Here is a 19,006-nt window from a genome sequence, read left to right on the forward strand (position 1 = left end):
CAAATGCACATGGGACATTCTCCAGGATAGATCACATATGAGGCCACAAAACAAGTCTCAATACCTTTAAGAAGATTGAAATTATACCAAGCATCTTTTCTGACCACAATAGTATGAAACTAGAAATCAACTACAAGAAGAAAATTACAAAACCCACAAATATGTGGATACTAAACAAAATGCTACCAAACAACAATTGGTTCAATGAAGAAATGAAAGGGGAAATCAAAAGATACCTGGAGACATAGGAAAATGAAAATACAACATGCCAAAATTTATGGGATATAGCAAAAGTGGTTCTAAGAGGGAATTTTATAGCAATTCAGGCCTACCTCAACAAACAAGAAAAATGTAAAATAATCTAACAGTGCACCTAAAGGAACTGGAAAAAGAAGAACAAACAAAGCTCCAACTCAGTAGAAGGAAGGAAATAATAAAAATTAAATGGAAATAAATGAAATAGAGACTAAAATAACAATAGAAAAAAAATCAATGAAACTAAGAGCCAGTTCTTTGAAAAGATAAACAAAATTGAGAAACCTTTAGGTAGACTCGCCTCAAAAAGAAGAGAGAATGTTCAAATAAATAAAATCAGAAAAAAAGAGGAGAAATTACAATGGACACCTCAGAAACACAAAAGATTATAAGGGAATACTGCAAAAAGCTATTGCCAAGGGGCTGGTCCCGTGGCCGAGTGGTTAAGTTCGCGCACTCCGCTGCAGGCGGCCCAGTGTTTCGTCGGTTCGAATCCTGGGCGCGGACATGGCACTGCTCGTCAGACCACGCTGAGGCAGCGTCCCACATGCCACAACTAGAGGAACCCACAACGAAGAATACACAACTATGTACCGGGGGGCTTTGGGGAGAAAAAGGAAAAAATAAAATCTTTAAAAAAAAAAAAAAAAAAAAAGCTATTGCCAAAAATATTGGATGATCTAGAAGAAATGGATAAATTCTTAGAATCACACAACATTCCAAAACTGAAACAAGAAGAAACAGAGAATGTAACAGACCGATCACCAGGACGGAGGTGGAAACACTAATCCAAAGCATCCCAAAAAATGAGCCCAAAACCAGAGGCTTCGCTGGGGAATTCTACCAAACATTCAAAGAAGACTTAATACCCGTCCTTCCCAAAAACTTCCAAAACTTTGAAAAGGAGGGGAAGCTTCCTAACTCATTCTATGAGGCCAATGTCACCCTGATACCAAAACCAGACAAGGACAACACAAAAAAAGAAAATTACAGGCCAATATCACTAATGAACATTGATGCAAAAATCCTCGACAAAATATTAGCAAATCAAATACAAGAATACATTAAAAAGATCACACGCTGTGATCAAGTGGGATTTATTCCAGGGATGCAGGGATGGTTTAACATCTGGAAATCAATCAATGAGATACACTACATTAACAAAATGAAGAATGAAAATCACATGGTCACCTCAGCAGATGCAGGGAAAGCATTTGACAAGATGCAGCATCCATTTATGATAAAAATTCTCAATAAAATGGGCATAGAAGGAAAGTATTTCAACATAATAAAGGCCATATCTGACAAATCCACAGTCAATATCATACTCAACACAGAAAAACTGAAAGCTATCCTTCTAAGAACAGGAACCAGACAAGGATGCCCACTGTCACCACTCTTATTTAACATAGTATTGGAAGTCCTAGCCAGAGCAATCAAGCAAGAAAAGAAAGAAACGGGACCCAAATTGGAAAGGAAGAAGTGAAACTGCCTCTATTTGCACATGACATGATTTTATATATAGAAAACCCTAAATAATCCACTAAAAATATTTTAGAAATCACAAATGAATACAGTCAAGTTGCAGTTTACAAAATCAATGGACAAAAATCAATTGCATTTCTATAAACTAACAACAAAGTAGCAGAAAGAGAAATTAACAATACAACCCCATTTACATTTGTAACAAAAAGAATAAAATCCCTAGGAACCCATTTAACCAAAGAGGTGAAAGATCTGTACACTGGAAACTATAAAACATTGTTGAAAGAAATGGAAGATACAAAGAAATGGAAAGATATTCTGTGCTGTTGCATTTGAAGAATTAACATAATTAAAATGTCCATACGTCCTAAAGCAATCTACAGATTCAGTGCAATCCCTATCAAAGTCCCAATGACGTTTTTCACAGAAACAGAACAAAGAATCCTAAAATTTATATGGAACAACAAAAGGCCCCGAATAGCCAAAGGCATCCTGAGAAAAAAGAACAAAGCTGGAGGTGTCACACTCCCTGATTTCAAAATATACTACAAAGCCGTAATAAACAAAACAGCATGGTACTGGCACAAAAATAAACACACAGATGAATGGAACAGAATTGAGAGCCCAGAAATAAAACCACACGTCTATGGACAGCTAATTTTCAACAAGGGAGCCAAGAACATGCAATGGACAAAGGAATGTCTTTTCAATAAGCAGATTGGAAAAACTGGACAGCCGCACACAAAAGAGTGAAAGTAGACGATTATCTTACATCATACACAAAAATTAACTCAAAATGGAATAAAGACTTGAATGTAGGACCTGGAATCATTAAACTTCTAGAAAAAAACATAGGCAGTACGCTCTTCCATATCGGTCTTAGCAGCATATTTTCAAGTACCATGTCTTACCAGGCAAGAGAAACAATAGAGAAAGTAAACAAATGGGACTACATCAAACCAAAAAGCTTCTATACAGCAAAGGAAACCATCCACAAAACAAAAAGACAACCTAACAATTGGGAGAATATCTTTGCAAACCATGTATCTGATAGAAGGTTAATATTAAAAATGTATAAAGAACTCATACATCTCAACAACAAAAAAAGCTAACAACCCAATCAAAAAACTAGGTAGAGGATATGAACAGTCATTTTTCCAAAGAAGGTATGCAGACGGCCAACAGCACATGAAAAGGTGTTCAACATAATTAATCATCAGGAAAATGCGAATCAAAATTACAATGAAGCATCACCTCATGCCTGTCAGAATGGTTATAACTAACAAGACAAGAAATAAGTGTTGGAGAGGATGAGGAGAGAAGGGAACCCTCATACACTGCTGCTGGGAATGCAAACCGGTGCAGCGACTGTGGCAAACAGTATGGAGAGTCCTCAAAAAATTAAGAATAGAACCACCATATGATCCAGCTATTCCACTGCTGTGTATTTATCCAAAGAACATGAAAACATGAAGGCATAAAGTTATATGCACCCTATGATCATTGGTGCATTGGTTCAATGGTTCATTGGTTCATTGCAGCATTATTCACAATAGCCAAGACTCGGAAGCAACCTAGGTGCCCATCGGGAGACGAATGGATAAAGAAGATGTGGTATATATACACAATGGAATACTACTCAGCCATAAAAAAGGAAGAAATCTGGCCATTTGAGAAAACACGAGGGTATTGTGCTAAGGGCAATGAGTCACTCTCCTTGGCCTAGTCCCAGCAGCCCTGGACAAAGACACTGTGAGTCTTCAAGGAGCTGAGCCTGTTTGTGTGAAGCCCGCCCAGGAAGGAGAGACCTGAAGATGAGGCTCGTCAAGACCACGGCCCAGGGGCTTGTCAAGAGGTGAGCCACAGGGCCTGCTCCCACAGAAACCAGGAAATCACTGACACCACCGTCCCCATGTCCCCACCCACAGCAGGGCACTAGCAGCTGCTGTGCCCTCCCCACCCAGGTCACTGCCCCAGGAGCAAAAGGGACATGGCCAAGACCTCACACCAGCACAACAGAATTCAACCCAAGCCCTGGAGGAAACGTTTAATTCCTGACACACAGGGAATTTTGGTTTTAGCAGGATTGTTCACACACACACACGCACCCCTATACCCTCCCCCCAAGCTATCACCTAGGGCCTCCTGAAACTTTCTGCTGGCAGATGTGGTTTCCAGATGTGGGGACAAACAGGGAGGGAGGGCTGGAACAGGGGACAGAGTTCAAGATCGGGGGCTAATCGGTTTTTCCTGAGCCCCACTGATGGCTGACCAAGCCGCTGGGCAGTGTGTGGAAAAGCTGTACCCAGCCCACGTGGTTGGCAGTTACCCCACGGGGTTCAGCTTACCTCCTGGGCCTCTTCTCCCCAGCCCCAGGCCTCCTCCCCAAGCTAGCCGCCACCCTCTTACCCACTATGGGCACCCAGCATCCCCTCCCTCCCCTTCCAGTCTGCCCCCCACCTTGGAACCCCATGGATCTCTTCTGCAAGAAGCAAATCCAACCACATCCCTCTCCTGTTCAATATCCTTTGACGGCTCCCATGGCCCCGGGGCTAAACAATTTTCCCAGAACCACACTGATGGCTGGACCAAAGCCTGCTGACCCCATGTGTCTCCCTATTGCACTCTGCATTCCATTCCCACGTGCCTCTTTCATTCACTAGAACTCAGCACTTTCCCTCCCACCTCAGGGTCTTTGCATGAGCTGTCCCCTCCACTTGGAACGCTTTCTTTCCTCCTATCTCTCCCTAGTTACTGCCTATCCCTCCTTTCACATCTCACCTCCAGAAAGCCCTGTGTGACTTCCCAGGCAGGTCAGTCCCACGGGGCACCAGGCTTGAGTCCAACCTAACATTTATCAAGATCACACATTATATCTGCGTGTGCAATATGACCCATGTCAGCCTCTCCCAGCTGACTGTGACTTCCAGGAGGGCTTGGGCTGTGGGTGACTTGTCACCTTCCTTACTGCAAGGAGCCTCCCTCCCACATGACTTAGATGAGACTCGCAGATGCCACTGTGATGGGTAATTCTATGTGTCAACTTGACTGGGCCACAGGCTGCCCAGATATTTGGTCAAACATTATTCTGGGTGTGTTTTGGGATGAAATTAACGTTTAAATCAGTAGACTGAATAAAGCAGATTGCCCTCCCTGATGTGGGTGGGCCTCATTCAATCAGTTGAAGGCCGGAATAGAACCAAAAAACTGACGCCACCCCCCCCCCCAAGTAAAAGTGAATTCTACCTGCCTGACAGCCCTTGGACTGGCTCATTGGCTTTCTTCTGGCCTTTGGACTTGAACTGAGACATCAGGTCTTCCTGGGTCTTGAGCTTGCTGACTCACCCTCCAGGTCTGGGGACTTGCCAGCCTCCGTAACTGCGTGAACTGATTCCTTATCAAAAATATAGGTGCCAGGCTATAGTTACATGTCCAGATAGACAGGTGGGTCTATAGACAGATAGACATACCTATATGTGGATCTGTATAACTATCTCTATCTATAGATATCTCATAGATAGATAGATAGAGTTAGATATCTATATCTTGGTTTAGCTATATAATATATAGATATTATAGATAAATATGCATAGTGATAGATATCTAGAGAGAGAGATCTATCTATATATATATATACATTTCTATAGACCTATAGATATCTATATCATTATAGATATATAAAGAGAGAGAGAGAGAACTGGAGATACGTTGATAGATCAATGGATAGACTGACAGTTCCATCCATGGTCCTGGTTTGCTCTGGAGCATCCTCATACAGATTTCCTTGTTGACCTACGACAAAACCAGACACAGACTCTCCACATTCCCATCTTTTGCCTCATAAATGATTAGCTGAACTGCTTGTCTCCAAGGATCCATAGGAACAAAATGCTTGTTAACCAAATGCGGGTTCAGCTCCTTCCCTTCCGTCAGGCCTGGGAATGGAGGCCCCCTCCCCCGAGCCAGCAGACAGACCCTCCTGAGAACAGGCAGCCTCAGGGCAAAACTTTCTCTGACCCACTGTCCCCTCTCGCCATCCTTTCTTCCTCATCCCACACCTGGTTCTTTCCTGCCTGTTCACTCCCCTCTGTCACAGGAAACCCTCTCCCCCAGCCTTGCAAGAAGCCTTTTGAATGAAGGCTCTGTTTACGAAATCCAGATTTGTGTTTCCTTGACAGCCCCAGGGAAAACTTCTTTTTTCCTAGGAGCAATGGGAGCCCTGGACGCGTGGGCTGAGAGCAGGGAAGTGGCAGCTGGGGAACCAAGTAGATTCCAGGAACCAGGAGGAGGCACGAGCTGATGGCCAAGCTGGGAAGTGGGCAGATTCAAGCTGCATTTTGGAGGGTGAGCAGGCAGAAGCATGAGAGTTTGAGGGAGGTCTCTGGAGGTCCCCAAGCTTGGGGCACCATAGATTCCACGAGTTTCACAGTTTGTGGCAAGAATAGCCAAGGACAGTCGCTCAGCATCGGGAGGGGAGACTAAACTTGGAGCGAGGGGACCAAGGTGAGGGCCCCCAAAAGGTCGTTCACCTGGGAGGCTTAGAACCACAGAGCATCAGAGCCCAACTGGGGAAACTGAGGCATGGAGCTGTGCAGTGACCCGTCTGAGGACATCCGGCAGGTTTTTAGCAGAGCCAAGATTCAAACCGAGTTTCCCTGCCTCCCAGACCAGGCTGCACTCCTCTGTTTCCTGAGGAACTCGGGTCTGAATGATCCTGGGTTTGAACAGGAGGCAGGAGGGACCAGCAGGGGGGAGCACGTGGAGGCTGGAGTGAGGGACAGCGAGATGCAGGAAGTGGACACCAGGTGCTTCTGACCTGCCAGACGCTGCTCTAACCGCCCAGGGCATCACCTCCTCCGCTTCCCCCTCTGAGGTTGCAACTACTTTATCTCCATTCTACAGAAAGGGAAACTGAGACCCAGAGAGGCAATATGAAGGCCTCAGAAGCAGTACACAGCCCTGTCCCCTCTGCCTGGGGACCGGGGCTGGCAGGGGGGTGGTTCCTAGCCTTTCTCCCCTTCCTGCCCCCAACCCAGGCCCCAAGACAGGAAGACAGTGGCCAGGACAGCCCTGCTAGAGGCGGGGGAGGGGCCTGGCCAAACCACGGACAGGATTTCTCAGAATTTACAGTATGGTGGGGGAGGGGAGCCGGGGGCTCCCGCCAGAGCCAGTGCAGGGAGGGAGGAGGCGGTGGGTGCGGCCCACTCAGGGCTCAGCCACCACACCTGTGGCCTTATGGGAGGGGGCTGCACTCTCCTCCATCCCCCAATGACAGGGCATGGAGGGCCATAAATGGGGAGACTTGAGGGGGCCTCTACACACCCAGGCTCCAGCACATGCATGCATGTGTATGCTTCATGTCCCCACTCAGGCCCCCAGCACACACGTGTGCATGCATGTATCACGTCACACGCACACTCAGGCTGCAGTGTGTGTGTGCGTGTGTGTGTGTGTGTGTGTGTGTGTGTCTGCATGCACATGAGTCATCCCCACCCAGGCAGGTCCAGGCACTTCACTCCCAATCAGCCAAACACACCACAAAGCCAGGCTGGCAGGATTCCCTCAGCCTGTCCCTGTGAGGGCCATGTGTCCAGACTGGGACCTGTCTGGGGTCCACCTCCTTCCTCATCCCTCTCTACACTCTGCACCTGGTTCCCTGATCTCTCTCTCCCTTCTCATCTCTCAGATGCCCATGTGATCTCTGTGCAGGACAGACTCACTGGCATTGTTTGAATTGAGGTGAAATCCACATAACATGAAGTTAACACATGAAAATAAACAATTCAGTGGCATTTAGTGCATTTGCAAGGTTGTGCAACTCCCACCTCTATCTAGTTCCAGAACGTTCCATCAACCCAAAAGGAAATCCCAGACCCAGTCAGCAGTCACTCCTCACTCCCCCAGCCCTCGGCAACCACAAACCTGCTCTCTGTCTCTGTGGATGTATCTGTTCTGAATATTTCGTATAAGTGGAGTCATAGGACATGTGGTCTTTCGTGACTGGCTTCTGTCACTCACTCATGTTTTCCAGGTCTCAGTTCAAATGTCACCTCCTCCAAGGGACCTTCCATGACCTCCCCATCCCTGAAAGCCCCAGCCTCCTGCTCCTCAGCTCACACCCCTCAGCAGCAGCTGACACAGTCCTGACCATCTATTTGTTCGTGACTGGCTTCTGTCACTCACTCATGTTTTCCAGGTCTCAGTTCAAATGTCACCTCCTCCAAGGGACCTTCCATGACCTCCCCATCCCTGAAAGCCCCAGCCTTCTGCTCCTCAGCTCACACCCCTCAGCAGCAGCTGACACAGTCCTGACCATCTATTTGTTCACTCAAAGGTTGTTCCTCTCCTTCTCAGAAGTGCAGGCTCTGAAGGGCAAGGAATTGGTTTCATTCTCTCTGGAAAGTTGTGGATGGAAGTGTGGATGGATGGATGGATGGATGGATAAAGGGATGGATGGATGAAGGGATGGATGAATGGATGGATGGATGGGTGGATGGGTGGATGAAGGGATGGATGGATGGATGGATGGATGGGTGGGTGGATGAAGGGATGGATGGATGGATGGATGGGTGGGTGGGTGGATGAGGAATGAATGAAGGACCCATGTGACACCCCCCTTCCTTGTCTCCCTCTGCCTCATAGTGTGGCCCCTGCTTCCTTGTTGAACCTCGGATTCAATTCAACAGGATTTATCACACATCTACTGTGTAACAGGTCCCATCCCAAATACTGGGGCTCCTGCAGTGGATGTGATGGCCAGGCTCCCCATCCCCATGGTGCCTTCATCCTCAAGGTGGAGGAAGACCTTCAAACCTGGTGAGACAGGATTTCACTGCAGTGGAAGTTGTTGCTAGGAGGATCAAATGTTCCTGTCCAATTCATTTAGTCCTTCAATAAATACTTATTGAATACCTATGCATAGGGTTGACATAAACAACCAGAGTTATTTTAGAGTGGATGTTCAGGGAAAATGTTCCCTGAGGAAGAAGCATTTGAGCCAAGACTTGAAGATGGAGAAGGAGTCATTTAAATACTGAAGGGAAAGCATTGCAGACAGAGGGAACAGCAAGTACAAAGACCTGGGGCAGAAAAGGATCTCAAGGAAGAGAGAGTTGTCCATGACACCGGTGCAAAGAGGAAGGGGGAAATGGCCCACTTGCGACCAGCTGTGTGGTGTTAGGCAGGGTGTGTAACCCCTCTGAGCCTCAGTTTCTTCATCTATTAATGAGGATAATGATAATGAAGGCTTTTGCAGAGAGTGAAACAAGATTCAGAGCCCTGGCCCAGACCAGGCAGCCAGGAAATGAGCCCACTTGTCCTGGGTGACAGACCTTCGGGAGTCACCGTAATCATGGGGCATGTATAAATCTCTGCTCCCCTCCCACTCTTTTGTCTTCCAGGGCCATCCTCCCACCTTCACCTGCTGGAACCTCCTTATCTCCAGCTTACCTCCAGCTCTTCCGGTTTACCTGAGTCCACCACTCCACCTCAGCTATTCCTGGTCACTTCCTCGCTGACCTTCCCCCCACCTTGGCTGACCCTTTACCTTTCCAGCCTCCCCGACACACACCTGACAGCCCGTCCCTCCCCCCATGCTTGTCCAAAATGGTTATTTAGTGGAAGCCAGCTTTATAAGGCATTCCCTTCCATGATTCCGCCTCATGGAGCAGCTTTACCTGCCCCGCCCCTCATATCTCAGAAACAGCCAGAAGCAGAGGTGGCATGAGCACCTTGGCTCTGAAGACAGGGGGCATGTGGCCGCCCATGGGGAGATGAGTCACAGCAACACTGTGGTCAGCCACCCCCTTTCTCAGGCGATGAGCCAGCCCTCCTGCACTTGTGTGGTGGGTTTATTTATTTTCACTCAGCCTCACACACCACAGGATGGGGTGGTGAGGAGGGACAGTTACAGCAGAGACATGCTCAGAAACTCCCCAGTAGACCCAGCTCACTCAGAGAGGAAGCCAGAGTCCTCACCTCGACCCACAGGCCCTGCATGACCTGTCCCTGTCACCTCCCTGTCCCTACCTCTTCCCTCTCTTTGCCTCACTCACTCTGCTTCACCCATATGGGATTCTTCAGTGTTTCTCCAACTGGAAAGGCACAGTCCTGCCCCAGGGCCTTTGCATGGGCTATTCTTTCTGCCTATGGGGTGTTCTTCCTCCAATACAGGCATGGCTCCTTCAAGTCTTTGTTCAAACATCCCCTTCTCGGCAAGGCCCTTCCTGACCTCCCTATTTCAATTCTTAAAACTCATCCACCACTACCTCTTTTTCTCTCCATGACACATCATCCTGGACCCTACTATACCCTTTCCTTGTTTATTTTTTTATCAATCTCCCCTACTAGGCTGCCAGCCCCATGGAGGCAGGAACCACATCTGTTTTGTTCACTGCTCTTTCCCTAGTGCCTGGAGCATGGTATACGATCAATAAATATTTGTTGAGTAAAAGGATGTTTTAAGTGAATGAATGAATGAACAGTTATAGTTGAGTCATAAGTTTAACCCTGAACCCCGTGATGGCCAAAACAAAAAGGGAAATAGGATTAGTTGCATTCTCCATGAGGATAAAAATTCCAGTTCCCAGGAAGAGGCCATGTGCCAAGCCACTTAGGTACTTCTCGTTGAATCTTCACAAGAAGTCTCCTCAGGATGAGCACATTGTGAATCCCCATTTACAGATAAGCAAGGGAGACACAACAATGTGAGTGAGATCACCCAGCCAGGATGAGATGCTGGTCCTGCTGAGCTCCTAAACTCATCTGTTCACCACTAAGCCAGCTTTCCCCAAACTGAACTGACTATAAGAATCATCTGGGTGCTCGTGAAAAGTACAGATTCCAAGGTCTATCTTCTGGAATGTCTGAATTCAGGAGGTCTGTAATCAAACAAGTACCTCCAGGTGATTCTTTTGATAAAGGAAGATTGAGTCATTGCACTTTATGCAACAGAGTAAGAGAAAGACAGAAAGAGACGGGCTAAGCAAAACTTGAAAACACTCAGAGGAACATTTAGGAGACGATCTTTATGACCTTGAGACACGAAAAGATTCTTAAACAAGATGCAAATGTGCAAACAAGAAAAGGAAAGATTGATAGGCTTTCCTACATCTGATTTTATAATTTTCATGCAACCAAACACACCAGGAATAAAATGAAAAAGACAAGTCAGACAAGAAGGCTGTGATGTTTATACATGACACAGGATGTATATCCAGAATATATAAAGAGCTCTGAGAAATCAATAAGAGAAAGATAAATATCCTGACAGAACAGCAATTCATAGATGAGGAAATCCAAGTGGCCAACAGATTTTGGCAAAGATGTTCAACAGAGGAGTGCAGGTTAAACCATTTTACACCCACCAGATTGGCAAAAATCAGTCCATTGAAACCAAGTGTTGGCAGAACACAAACTTCGTTTACATACAAGGGAGTGTAAATTGCAATACCACTCTGCGGAACACCTTGGCAATATCAAGGTTGAAGACAAGCACCCCTAGGATCTGCAATTCCACTCCTGGGTGTATATTCTAAAGCAGGGATCAGCAAACTATAGCCCAGAGGTCAAATCTGGTCACACTTATTTTGAGGAATAAAGTTTTATTGGAACACAGCTATGCACAATTCTCTACACATTCTCTATGGCTGATTTCGTGCTACAGTGACACAGTGGAAAAGATGCAACAGCGGCTGTCTATCTCTGGTCCCTGAAACAGGAAACATTTGCCAACCCACACTGTGGATCAATGCCTCTCAAAAGTCAATGTGTGTGTGGATCTCCTGGAGATCTTGTTAAAATGCAAGTTCTGATTCGGCAGTTCTGGGAGGGGCCTGAGATTCTGCAAGATTCTGAGATTCCAACAAGTTCCCGGATGATGCTGATGCTGCTAGTCTGAAGACCACAATGTATCAAGGATACAGATAATGCAAGGTTGAGCCAGGATTCTGGTAGACCAGATGGAGAAACGTGCATCTCTGAGTCATGTGGATCAGCATCTTTAATTCACTTTATCTCTGCCCCCGGCAATCTCCAACAGAGCAGGCAGACTTCATTGAATGTTTATTGCACACTCTATGTGAGCCAGACACATCTGAAGCATAAAGGGAATTTCAAGCATTCACAGCCAAAGAGAGCTCACCACCCCTCAAGGATGGATGGAGGACGGAACATAACATGAGGTTGAACAATGTCCTAAAATTCAGTCCCCAAGTGCGACAGATAAAATCTGAGGATCCTATGGATGCCCCAGGATGGGACATGACACTACTGTTCTTACGGCAGCAGCACAGGTAGCCACATGGAAGGTTGCCAGCTGCCTATTCACTCTTGGAGGGCACAGAGTCGAGGCCACACTTGTGGTCCTAGAGCCCAGCACAAGATGAGAGTAACTGACATGTCATGGATTAAAGTTCTAGACATTTGTGCAAATTTCTCCTTACAAATTCCTCAGTCTGGAGCACTTTCCTCCTCATCCATTTCCTGTTTCACATATAGTAGGAGCTCAAAAACATTTGTTGAGAAAATATACATATTTAATGAAGAAATGATTCATACTCAGTTCCTGGAGCCATCATATATAAATAGCTTTGACAAAAAAAAATAACGAGTCAGTTCAAGGTGAAGGGAAAGAATTGTAAATAATGAGAAGCCATTTCCCCTGAATAGAGCACTACTCTGGGGCTGGGAACATGAAAGCTTTCTAAAGAGGAAAGGAAGAGAGGGGAGTTAACCTTTGTTGAACACTTGCTGTGTACGAAGTGCTATGCACACAATAAATGAAACTTCATCTTATCAAACCATCTGAGGTAGGTGTGGTGGTCTCTTCTTTAGAGAGAACGAACCAGAGGCTACTTCTAACATGCCAGCCCTCTCCAAGCAGAGGGAGGGACGAGGGAGGGGGGTCTGAGTGGCCTCCTGTGGTAAGAACAGGATCAGAGGTGGAAGTTTGCAAGAAGTGGGTTTTAACTCTAGAGGAGTAGTGATAAGGTGTTGGAGGAAGTGAGTTCTCCATCCCTAGAGGTATTCAAGAAGAGACTGGATGACCACTCATCAGAAGACTCTAAGGGCCCCTCCTGATGTGGAAATTCTATGATTTTCTCTAGGTAGATCCTTCTCTGGGCTTTTCCAACTGCCACTTGGAAGTTAAAAGGAGCCTGAGTGACCCAAGAGTGGCAAACCCCACTGCCCTGAGTCCACAGGGCACAAGCAAGCTTGGCCCAGACACCTTGGACACACTGGCCAGGTGGCATCACCAAGAGGAAACACCAAGCCACCCACATCTCCCAGCAGCAGGATGCTCTGCAGCCACCCCTACTTCCTCCTCCCCTCACCCCTTTAGCATTTTTTAATATCCCTCTGGTCAAGGCTGCATTAAAGGCCTCTGTGCAGGATCAGCCACGGTTGTGTGGCTCTTTGTGCTGGGAGTCGGTTCCTCTGCACCCCAAGTCTACCCCATCCTGGCTGTGGGCACAGGCTGGGAAGAGACAGGCCAGAGCCACCTCCTCCAGGCAGCCATCCTTCCTGCCTCCGAGGACAGTCCTGGGAGATGTGAGTCTCCAAGCCCACTCCAAAGGTGGGAGAGAAGGCAGGGCAGTGGTCACCCCCCTTTACCCAGGGGCAGCAGTTGAGCTGGCAGTGCAGGTCCGCAGAGGGGCAGGTACTGACCAAGCCCCCATGGCCAACTGTTGCAGCTGTGACCATCAGGATGGAAGGCCTGTCTGGTTCCTTGTTCTCAGCTCCCACTGGAGGGCCGAGCACGGGGTAAAGGACCGGAAGGAGGGGTGAGCAGGCAGAGGAGGGCCGAGCAGTGATGTGTGGGGCTCCCACATGTGCTGGCCAGGAGGATTGAGGCTCTTGGCCTGCACACCTTTGTGACCGTGATAAACCTGGGGTGGCCGAGAACTAGCCCAGGCCCAAACCTGGTAGCAGGGTGTCCCTGAGGCCAGATGACCTGGCTGGCCAGGAGCATCCAGTGCTCAGCAATTGCACCAGCCCAGCAACTGCACTAACTCCCCTCACAATTGGAGTTGAGGTCTTTTTAACCAGAATCTAATAAAATCTCTCTTTAAAAAAAAAAAAAAGGAGGGCCTGAGTGAGAAACTGAGGAGGGAGGGGGCTTTGATGAGCTCGAGGGCTCCAGGGTCCCTGGAGTGGTCCCTCCCTGCAAAGTGGTCCCTCCTCCCGTCCAGCTGGGAGTGTGTGTGATGGGGCTGAGAGACCCTCAGGCATAGCGAGCAGCCAGGAAGAGGGAGGAAACTGACCTTACTCCCCTCCCCCACCCCAAGATATTGCTGACCTGTTCTGGTGGCTCAAGGCTCTTGGCTGAGACACAGCACAAGCCATCTGGATTGGTAAGTCCGATCTCCAAACTGGGTGGTAAGCAAGCCCCCAAGGAGACTCTAAGGAATTAGGGTTCAAGCATCCTGACTCATTACCTCCTCCTTCAGTATGGTCCTTAGTATGACTGTCTCCAAACCCCCACCACCACCTCCAGAGTGGGAACCCTGAAGCCAGGAGGGTGTCCTCACACTTGTCACTAAGATGAGCACAGAAGGAGGGTCAAAAGATCATGAGTAGATGCGTGAGGGAACAAGTAAATTGCAAATACATGAATGAGTGAGAGAATCAATGAATGGTGAACAAATGAGCACATGAATGAGTGATTAAATGAATAAATGAATTAAAGAACAGATGGGTAGATGAGTGGACAAATGGATGCACAGATGGGTAGATAGATGGATGGATGAATGGATAGGTAGGTTGATGAATGGATAGGTGTGTAGATAGATGGCTGAGTGGTTGGATGGATGGATGGATGGTTGGATGGATGGGTGGATGGGTGGGTAAGTTGATGGGTCATTAGGTATGTGGATAGACGGCTGAGTGGTTGGATGGATGGATGGATAGATTGAAGGAAGGGAGGAAAGATGGATGGATGGGTGAGTGGATGGATGGGTAAGTTGATGGGTCATTGGGTATGTGGATAGACGGCTGAGTGGTTGGATGGATAGATTGAAGGAAGGGAAGAAAGATGGATGGATGGGTGGGTGGATGGATGGGCAAGTTGATGGGTCATTGGGTATGTGGATAGATGGTTAAGTGGTTGGATGGATGGATGGATAGACTGAAGGAAAGGAGAAAGGAAGGAAGGAAGGATGGATGGATGGATGGATGGATGATGGATGGGTGGATGGATGGGTGGATGGGTAGGTGGATGGATGGATGATGGATGGATGGATGGATGGGTTGATGGGTGGATGGGTGGGTAGGTGGATGGATGGATGATGGATGGATGGATGGATGGGTTGATGGGTGGATAGGTATGTGGATAGATTGCTGAGTGGTTAGATGGACGGATGGACGGACAAATGAGTGGATGGGTGGATGGATGAATGGATGGGTGGATGGACAGATGAATGAATGGAAGGAATAAAAAGTGACTACCCAAAGCACATACTTTAGGCAGGGTGGGAACCATGGTGTGATCCAAGATCATACCCAGGCCCTCCTCCTAAAAGCCTGGACTGAACACTGAGAAGTGGGCTCCCCCCCAGCCAGGGCACCTCCCTCCTTCCCACAGGCCTTTCCCAGTCCTGGGAGCTAGGTCAAGGCCAAGCCACTCATCCAGGCCACCCCCTCAACCCCAGACAAATCCATGCTCAGTCCCAACCACCCCCTTGCAGACCTGGCCTTGCCCAGGGGAAGCCTTCATAAGGGTCCCCGGCCCCCCTCCCAGCCTCGAGGCACTCTGCCCGAGGCTCGGGACTTGATGCGCAGTTTGTGGGGCAAGGAGGGCTTAGCCAGACCCTCAGGATCGTTCCCAGAAGGCAACCCCATGGGATCAGCAGTTGGTGTTAGCAAGACATCTGAGGGCCCTGAGGCCCGGCGACTACTGGGCATGGGTGACCACAGCCCCCAGCAGGGCCTGAGCTCTGGTCTGGGCCCCCCATGCCCATCCAGGAGCTGACAGCCGAAGAAGGCAGCTGGGAGGGCAGCCTGCAAGGCCATATCCACTCTCTTGGGGGTAGAGGGTGCCGGGGAAGTAGCCAGATCAGTCCACCTCTGAGCCACAGGGCAGCCCCAGCATCCTGGAACCCCAGCGTCCAAGGAACACGGTCTGAAGACGCAGCCATGGGAGCCAGGCAGAGATGGGAGCGGTTCAGCACCGGGGCAGGAGTCTCCCATCCAGGACTCCCACAGCAGAGCCTGCAGGGGCAGGGTCCGGGTGCCACCAGCAGACGGCAGGAGGCCAAAGCGATGCTTGAGCGCCCGCAGCTCAGCCCTGAGCAGAGCGTTCTCTTCCAGCAACGAGGCCAGCCTGTCCTCCAGCGCCGCGTCGTTGAGACGCCGCTTCTCCCGGGATCTCTTGGCAGCTTCGTTGTTCTTCCTCCGCTTCTCCCAGTACACCGTGTCCTTCTTCTCCTCCGGCATGAACTCCCGCTGCCGGCGCATGGCCGGGCCCCTGCCCCGGGCTCCCCGCAGGGTCTTGCTGCAGCCCTGAGTTAGCTCTGGCAGGCCCAAGGGACCCACATCCATGGCTACCCAGGGGACCTGGGGAAGAAGAAAGAGGTCTTGGGTTGGAGGCAGGAGGACTCTCCCTCTAACTTATTGTCTCCACCATGCCCAGTAGGGGAGGGGCATGGGTGGAGTGGGAATTGATCTGGAGACCAGGGTGGAGGCAGAGAGAGGTGTAGGCAAGAGAATGTGGAGCTGGTGGGATAGTTTGATGCCTGATGGAGAAGCAGGTGAGGCCTCCAGAGGGAGGCCGCTGGGCGGGAAAGGCTTAAGAGCAGACCACTGTCATCATGGAGAGCTGCTTGGGCACTGCATCCTCAAGAGGATGGGGGCTCCTTCCAAGGCAGTCTTACCGCTGAGAAGATCAATAGACAAGCCAAGGGCTCAGTTCAATCTGAGCTCCAGGGTGAGATTCTTGGAGACCTGGAGGGAGAGAGAAGGAAGGCTGACCCTAGAAAGAGAGAATGTGTGTCCATGGAGTTCCACTGAGCCAAGTTGAGGTCAGAAAATAAGCTGCCACTCATCTGAGCTGTGCCCAGGTTGCACACCAAGATCTCCTCCATCTGTGGCCAGAGCTTTGTACATGCCCATCCGTCCACCAACTGATACATTCATAAGGTCATCGATTCACTCATTTAGCTGTCCATTTGTCCATCACTCTACCCACCTACCCAACCAACTCATTATCCATCCATTTATCCATTCATCCACCCATCCACCATCTTATTTATCCATCAATGCACTCATTCAAACATCCATCCATCTTCCATCCAATTGTACAATCATCTATCCATCTACCACCTACTCACTCATCCATCCATCTAACTGTCCATTCATTCATCAATAGATTCATTTAAAAAAAAATACTACTACTGTGCCTGGGGTAACAAAAGAAAAAATAGACAAATTAGACTTCATGAAAACTTAAAAATTCTGTGCATCAAAAGACACTATCCACAGGGTAAAAAGCCAACTCACAAAATGGGAGAAAATATTTGCAAACCATACTCCTGAAAAGGGATTAACATCCAGAATACATAGAAGTCTTCTAAAACTCAACAACAACCAAAAGCATGATTCAAAAATGGGCATAGGACTTGAATAGACATTTCTCCAAAGAAGATATATGAATGGCCAGTAAGCACATGAAAAGATGCTCAGCATCACTAATCATTAGGGAAATGCAAATGAAATTACACTGCGATATCACCTCGTACCCACTCAGAAGGCTACTATCAAAAAAACATAAAATAGCAAGTCTTGGTGAGGATGTGAGAAATTAAAAGCCCGAACTGTTGGTGGGAACGTAAAACGATGTAACCACTGCAGAAAACAGTATGCGGTTCCTAAAACAATTAAAAACAAAACGACCATATGATCCACCAATTCCACTTCTGGGTATACACCCAGAAGAATGGAAAGCAGGGAGTCAAAAAATATTTGTACGTCTATCTTCATAGCAGCGTTATTCACAATAACCAAGAGGTGGAAGCAACCCAAGTGTCCATTGACAGATGAATGAATAAACAAAATATGGTACATACGTACAATGAATATTATTCAGCCTTAAAAAGTAACGAACTTCTGCCATATTCTACAACATGGAAGAAACTTGAGGACATTATGCCCATTGAAATAAGCCAGTCATGAAAAAAGGACAAACACTGTATGATTCCACTCATATGAGGTACTGACAGTAGTCAAAATCATACAGACAGAATATATACTTGTGGTCGCCAGGGAGTGAGAGGAGGGAGAATGGGACGTTATTGTTTAATCGGTACAGAGTTTCAGTTTTACAAGATGAAAAAAGTTATGGGGATGGATGGTGGTATTTAGCATCCCTGAACTGTACAATTAAAAATGGTTAAGCTGTTAAATATTATGTTGCGTGTATCTTACCACAATAAAAATGTTTAATAATAACGTTACAACTTTATCAAGTTCCCATTCATTAGTCCCATTCATCAATCCTCTACTCTTCCATTCTTTCCTTCCTCCAGCCAACATCCCTCCTATGTTCCAGTCAACCACAAATCCATTCATTCTTCTATATATTCATCCATGGGTCGTCCATCCATCCAACCAACAGAAAAGCCATTCACGAGAACTTCCCATATGCTTGGCATTGAAGAACCAGAATTTAGGAATAGGGGCAGAGAGAAGAACCAAAAGCATTAGGTTGCCAAGTCCCAGGAGCCCAGAAAAGATGCCCAGGGTCCCAGGGAGATTCCAAGGATGGGGGACCACCTTCTTTGCCTCGGCCCAGTCTCCCACATTGGTTTTCCCAAAAATTCTAACACAGAGGTCTGGGCTCTATCAGCCACTTGTGTTCCCTGTACCTAGGATGTCATCATCTTCTGTGCTTCTGATACAAACAGGTGAAGAGAAAAACCAGCTCAAGGTGTGGGGTTCTGCCTGAGAACTCAGAACGAGCTCCAAGGAACGGTGGACATTGAGGGCTGCCCTCTTTGCTCCAAAAACCCATGACGTATCTCCATGAGGGCAGGTATGTGTATTGCTTGTCTACTATCGTATCTCTGGTGCTTAGCATTGCCTTTGTCGATGGTAGGTGGTAAGTAAGCATTCGTTGAATGAATGAATGAATGAATGAGCAGGTGAATAAAACAGACCCTCGTTCACAGGTGGAAAATGTTTGGCCCTCTAGCTGAACTGCCAACCAAACATTACAAAACCCACCACATTTCCCTGTTGGCTTTGGCCACCAGGAAACTCAGCACTCGGTTTT

The 19,006-nt window shown here is 47.7% G+C and overlaps 1 protein-coding gene across 1 annotated transcript; it reads right to left on the reverse strand.

Moving 5' to 3' along the window:
- Positions 1-15,413: 15,413 nt before the first annotated feature.
- Positions 15,414-16,456, reverse strand: NFILZ (NFIL3 like basic leucine zipper). Its single transcript, XM_070273165.1, has one exon. It carries the CDS (start codon positions 16,276-16,278, stop codon positions 15,451-15,453), a length of 828 nt encoding a protein of 275 aa, XP_070129266.1. The 5' UTR covers positions 16,279-16,456; the 3' UTR covers positions 15,414-15,450.
- Positions 16,457-19,006: the final 2,550 nt, after the last annotated feature.

Source organism: Equus caballus, chromosome 7 (genome assembly GCF_041296265.1).
Source record: "Equus caballus isolate H_3958 breed thoroughbred chromosome 7, TB-T2T, whole genome shotgun sequence".
NCBI lineage: Eukaryota > Metazoa > Chordata > Mammalia > Perissodactyla > Equidae > Equus > Equus caballus.